Here is a 6,073-nt window from a genome sequence, read left to right on the forward strand (position 1 = left end):
AAAAAACTAACTTTAGTATTTAGATGTAGAAGATTTAAAGTGCTAAGGAAACACGCATCGAACTTATTTTTCGTCAGATTGACGTTAAAAATGAAGTTCATAGAGAAGTGCCTTACCTTTTAGAATAATTGAATTTTTTTTCTGGGATTTTCATCCTGTTGGATGATTCATCCATCCCTATGAGAATGATTGAATGTGTTGCGATGTTAAATTTAAATTTCTTCGCAAAAGTAAAGCAGCTAAAATCGTTCGACCTTACCAAAACCTAGTATACTTTCAGGCTATTTCTTATCGCTTCGATTTCTCAGTGTGGAACATGTTCCATCTAATCAAAAGAGTGTGGACCGCGTTATTGTCAAGTCATTTGACAAGCCAGTGTTCACGGAATTGTCTTTGAGCGCTGCTGGCATTGCTAATCTACTTTTTCCCTGATGCGTTGATTGTACAGCAGCAGTAGCAGTAATAAAATAGTGATACATTGGGGAAAAATTATCGCTCCGAGTAGGGAGATTTTGGCCAGATTTGTTTTCTGTTTTATCCATATCATTTGGGCGGAAGGTGGTACTGGTGTTCCGTTTCGTTTACTGTCGTGAACCCGTGGGAAAGATTGATTGATAGTGCGGTACAGTGAAAAACCCGTGATCTGTATGCGTTTTGTTTTTGCGTTGAACCTAGTTTTGTTTCAGCGAGAAAGAAAGGAAAGGAAAAATCACCCGTATCTGTTGAAGAGTTTTCGCAGTAAATAGTACGAGTCGAGGGCAGCAGGAATGGCGGCGGAGATTAAACCAGCACCACGAAGTGCCAACGATCGGTTCTGCACCACCAAGAAGCCGGAATTGCTGAGCAAGCTCGAGGGTTGCAATGATGACGTGAACGCAGCGCTCCTGATCCCTGGCGAAGAAGGCGTTATCAGTGTTTGCGATGACAAGTATGCTGTTAATTGAATTTTGCCTTGTTTATCGTTTCTGCACCTCCGCCAGAAAGTGTTGCATGCTAGAAGCTATATGCCACTTTCCTTCTTATTAAACTGCTGACGAATGATATTTTGTTTTCGACTATAAAGCGATCATTGTTCTAAGTTGCTCATCCGCGGTTTCGACAAATCATTCCACAGCCTCGTTAGTCTTTTTTTTTGCAAAAAGTGAGGCATTTGCAGCTCTTAATTTTTATTATCTTTGGTGTCTTGGATAAAAAGCGTTTTCCGGCAAAGCTAATCTGACGCAATCTTCGTTCAATATCTACTTTGCAGGCGCTAGATTATAATCTGTTGCATACACAAAGGCTGATGATTAATTTCAATTCCAAGTCCAGAATGAATCAATAGAAGGTTGATATAATATGATAAATTAGAATGGAAGATATTGATGATTAAGCTATTATATCAATCATATTCATCGTTCTGTTAATTGATTTACCGGTTATGGAGGGTGGCTTATAACTGATAACTTTTTTTTCTTCCATTGACCCTATCCATCAGAACTATTCGCGTCTGGTTGCGGCGCAATTCGGGCCAATATTGGCCCTCGATTTGTCAGTATATGCCGTCGGGATGTACGTCGCTGTGCTACACACCGGAGACGCGAACACTCTTCATTGGCCAGGAGAATGGCACGATTTCCCAGTTCACCCTGTCTGACGATTGTAACCGGCTGACACCGATCCGAGAGTACCTGGCCCATCAGGCGCGCATCACCAACGTTATCTTCGCCAAACACACCGGGTGGATACTGTCCTGCGGGCGGGACAAGTTTTTCGCATTCCACAGCACCGAAACCGGAGAGCGGATTGGATGCTTCACATTCGAAGCCATGTGCACCTCGATGCAGTATCCTTTTGATAAAAAAAAAATCTAGATAATTTTTACCATTTTTCCCTATGGTGCTATTCCTTAACTTCACTCTTTCTAGATTCGATGCTCTTGCAAAGTATGCTTTTATAGGTGATTACAGTGGCCAAATTACGATGCTGAAGCTCAGTTCTACCGGGGCTACCGTTGTGACCACCATGAAGGGACACGCAGGTTCAGTGAGGACATTGTACTGGGCCGAAGGACCACAGCTGCTGTTCAGCGGTTCGTACGATCAATCGGTGATCGTTTGGGATGTCGGTGGCAAACGAGGGACCACCTATGAATTACACGGCCACAAGTAAGTTTCCTGTTCGAATTTAAAGTTTAAATCTCTCATGAATCATGATAATCAATCGATTTCCCTCACAGTAACAAGGTTTCTTCGCTATCGTACGCCTGCAACACACAGCAACTGATTTCGGCTGGTGAGGATTCGGTCGTGGTATTCTGGGAGATGAACGCCATGCGGAAGGTTGCACCCGAGTGGGTCGAGTCGGATACGTGCCAGCTATGTACGAGGGCGTTTTTCTGGAATTTGCGTGCCATGATCGACCAAAAGCAAATCGGCATCCGGCAGCACCATTGCCGCTACTGTGGCAAAGCCGTCTGCGACAAGTGCTCCACCAATCGCATCAACATTCCGATTATGGGATTCGAGTTTGATGTGCGAGCCTGCGATGGTTGTTTCCAACGGTTGAAGAGTGAAGAGTGAGTAATCTTGCTTTACAACATACAATTTTGGGCTTGTACTTAAACTTTTCCATTTTCAGACGACCTTCACTCGCTCTGTTCCACGATGCCAAGCACAGCATCGTCGGTATGGATTTGGACGAACCGAAGAAAAGACTGCTCACTGTTGGCCAAGATCGTATCATCAAAATTTGGGACCTGTCCTCGATCTGGCCCTAGGAGCTGACCGGCAACGATGCGGCTTCCAGTGCAGTTACAGCAAAACAAAACTAAGAAAAAAAAAACATATTAACAATTGAATGTATGTTTTGTACTATCCGGCAAGGGCCAAATAAGCTCACAATATGTAAAACGATTGAAACAGAGCAAAAAAGCATCGTTTTCCTATAAAGTTGATAACTTGGAATTTGATAAAATTAAAATTTAATTTTCGCGGATCACTTAAAATGTACTACCTAGATAAAGTCATGATATCACTGTACTATTTACACAGACACCAAACTATAGTTCACATCTTCGGTAGAACGTACGGTGAAATAGGTAATTCAATATTTTGGTTAATATTCTAACTATAAAACGATACAAATTCGAGTGTAAGTAATCAGGCGTAAAAATTTACGGGAAGAGGCCGTTTTCCATTGATAAAAACAGTGCAAAACGTCACCTTTTCCCAGTCTAATAAAAGCTACTAAGTGGAACAATGTTATAAGCAACATTATATTAGTAACTAATTATTGAATAGGAAATAATCAGCTACTTGAAACAGATTAAACAATAACAAAAAACCGAAAGAAAGATAGGAAAGCTAACCGAAATAAGTCCACTGTTTGATGTAAAGTGTAATCATAAAAATGGTAAAAAATAAATGCTAAATTGTAGTTTCTTGAATGGCCTGCCGTAGCAGTAATCCTCATTTTCGGGAACGAGAGAGTCGCAATAATATATATTTTATTTATCATCCACAGGAAAATGTATTCTACGTTAATCAGTTTCAAATACATGCGTTTGCTGTTAACAATCTTAAATTGCTTGATGCATTTATATACACTTAACAGGAGAGGAGTGCATGGTTTCAGAGTTAAGGCAAATTTTTTATCACTTTTCAGTAGCCATTGTACATTTCGGTTGCAAGGTTGAATATAAGGTACACCGGGGCAAGTGCAAACGGTTTTCACCATAGTTCAACTTTCACATGTCCTAAAAAAATATGTATATGTTCAAAAATTATCAATTATCGTTCGTTGCATCACTAAAATAGTTCTCAACAAATTCCCGTTGAAAGTGAAAAATTAAAAAATGTTGGTAAAAAGTAACGGTGCTTTTGTGAAAAAATTTCAAAATTTGCACTTGCCCCGTTTATGGGGGCAAGTGCAAACGCAATACTTTTTCCAAACTAATTCACAGATGAGTCAGTGTATCGGTCCTAAAATGAATTGAATACATGTTCCGGTACGTTTTATCAACTTTTATTAATATATTTGCTGTTTACTTGCAATATTGATAACTTTTTGGAACTCCATTTTTGGTGACTGGTGTTTTAAGCAAAAGACCTTCATTTACTAATGCATTACGGAACTTTGAACATCCGCTTCAGGTACAACACATTGGATACCCCTTCTGACCATTTTAATATAATGCTGAACCATTTTGGTGATGAATTTTTTGAAATGGCTGATGTTACATAGCTAAAAGGTGCGTTTGCACTTACCCCGGTAGTGTCGTTTGCACTTGCCCCGCAGTGTGGGTTAACAAGAGCGAATATTATTTTCACAACTTTCGGGAAGTACTGAAAATTTATCATAAATTTTCTGCTTTCACTTGAATATCGGTCTCAAACACTCACCTTTTAACGAAAATTCGGATTTGAATGCCCTTTTTTGTAGCCAAAATATGCAAAACAAAAACACACTGTTCATGTCTAGTACGTACTTGAATTCGTGTATGATCAAACAGTGCCGTGTTTTTAGTGAAAAATTTAAAGGAAGTTTAGTTTATCTATGTCAGATTGTTTGTTTAGGTCGAAACAACAACTTCTAGAAGAAGAAATATTTTTTACTTTTTTTGTAACAGAGAAAAGTTAAACGTTTGCACTTGCCCCGAGTTTGCACTTGCCCCGGTGTACCTTATTTGTTTTAAAAATTTTATTTTTCAAACACTGAATGGTGCTTTCAATGTTTGTCTTTGGAAATGAATAAAAATGTGCAAAAACAAAAACATAGTGAGAAATCGGCAGTGAGCCGCATTCGCATGGAAATTTCTTCGTAGTGAAAGTCGTCTTCTGAAGAGTACTGTGTTCACTGTCCTAAAACAAAAGAGTACGGATGTTGGTTAGGTACACACGTGCGTTAGAAAAAAGGTGTACCATAAGGAGGCAAAAGTGTATATGAAAAGCATGTTTAATAACAAAATAATATATTGTTACAATTGATAAGAAATAAATAAAATCGAGGCTTGTTGCTTTCTGAACGGATATTACTTCCCTGTTTACTTTTACCATTTGGATACGGTAAAATCTTATTTACCATGGTCAGTTGACAAACGCAGAATTACGATTGACATGTAATGATCGTTTTTAACGGTGTATAGGACGAAGGTTTTTTGCCAAAATATTTATGCTTATACTGGGAGTTCGTCCCATACTATGGTGCTATATTTAAAGCACAGTTTATACTTATTTCAAAAACTTTTGCTCAAAAATACAGGTGCAGGCTAAACACCGTTAAATACGGTACCAACTATGAATATTTTGTGCTAGCAGCTCGAGGAGACGTTTGTAGCCGGTAGCAAAGACTACATATAAAGAAACCCATCAGGTGCAGCCTACTCAAAGGAGCAAGCAACTATAGGGGAAAACTGTACAGAACGCACTAGTTAAGCATTAACGCTATTTACAGCGCTAAAATTATGTAGGTAAGAACCGAATTGAACGTTTACGGCAATTCAGGGATTTATTTTACGTCTTACTAGAAAGAAAAATAACGATAAAAACTCAATTTTGATAACATTGAACACTATGTTGGGTAGAATGCCGAAACTAGAAGACAGAACGCGCCATACCGGAAGGGTGGTCAGAAATAGAATAATGATTATATGGAATATAATGATTGTTACATCAAATGTTTAGTAACATGTTCATCGCATTTATGTAAACTAATCATATTTTGGCAAAAACTAATTTGTTATTGTTAAACGTATCGAAAATTTCGCTTTTTAAAATACCCTTTTTGATATCCTTATAGGTAAAACGCCTTCAAGTAGGCAACGAAATTCAATTTCTTGGCTGACTGATATCGCGTCAAATATGGCGGCAGATGGTTTTTAAGAGTCAAATATTGGTGCACCTTTTCAACTTGAAACAGGGCGGTCCTAGAGCTGGCTTCGGGGGGGAGGGGGGGGGGTTGATCTTCCTAATTAAAAAAAAACAGTCAATAAGAAGGATCGTAAATATCTGGCGAAAAAACATTTATTTTGAGAAACAGAGTGGAGGATGGAGGAGGGAGGGGCTATTTGAAGTTGCAAATAAGACTTGTATTT

General features: G+C 38.8%; 1 protein-coding gene across 2 annotated transcripts; it reads left to right on the forward strand.

The window, feature by feature from the left end:
* The first annotated feature begins 369 nt into the window (after window positions 1-369).
* On the forward strand, window positions 370-3,428 carry LOC129747706 (WD repeat and FYVE domain-containing protein 2-like). Of its 2 annotated transcripts, XM_055742025.1 has the most exons (6): window positions 370-622; window positions 687-928; window positions 1,478-1,825; window positions 1,908-2,147; window positions 2,219-2,557; window positions 2,620-3,428. In XM_055742025.1, exons 2-6 carry the CDS (start codon window positions 768-770, stop codon window positions 2,756-2,758), a joined length of 1,227 nt encoding a protein of 408 aa, XP_055598000.1. In that variant the 5' UTR covers window positions 370-622; window positions 687-767; the 3' UTR covers window positions 2,759-3,428. The 2 variants fall into 2 exon arrangements, with proteins under 2 accessions (XP_055598000.1, XP_055597999.1); XM_055742024.1 differs by having other exon boundaries at window positions 370-928.
* Window positions 3,429-6,073: the final 2,645 nt, after the last annotated feature.

This window comes from Uranotaenia lowii, chromosome 2 (assembly GCF_029784155.1).
Source record: "Uranotaenia lowii strain MFRU-FL chromosome 2, ASM2978415v1, whole genome shotgun sequence".
Lineage (NCBI taxonomy): Eukaryota > Metazoa > Arthropoda > Insecta > Diptera > Culicidae > Uranotaenia > Uranotaenia lowii.

Coding starts and splice junctions, on each gene's coding strand:
- LOC129747706 (XM_055742024.1), top strand. CDS start 768: ATGGCGGCGGAGATTAAACCAGCACCACGAAGTGCCAACGATCGGTTC. Junction 929..1,477: donor ATCAGTGTTTGCGATGACAA/GTATGCTGTTAA, acceptor CCTATCCATCAG/AACTATTCGCGTCTGGTTGC. Junction 1,826..1,907: donor GCCATGTGCACCTCGATGCA/GTATCCTTTTGA, acceptor CACTCTTTCTAG/ATTCGATGCTCTTGCAAAGT.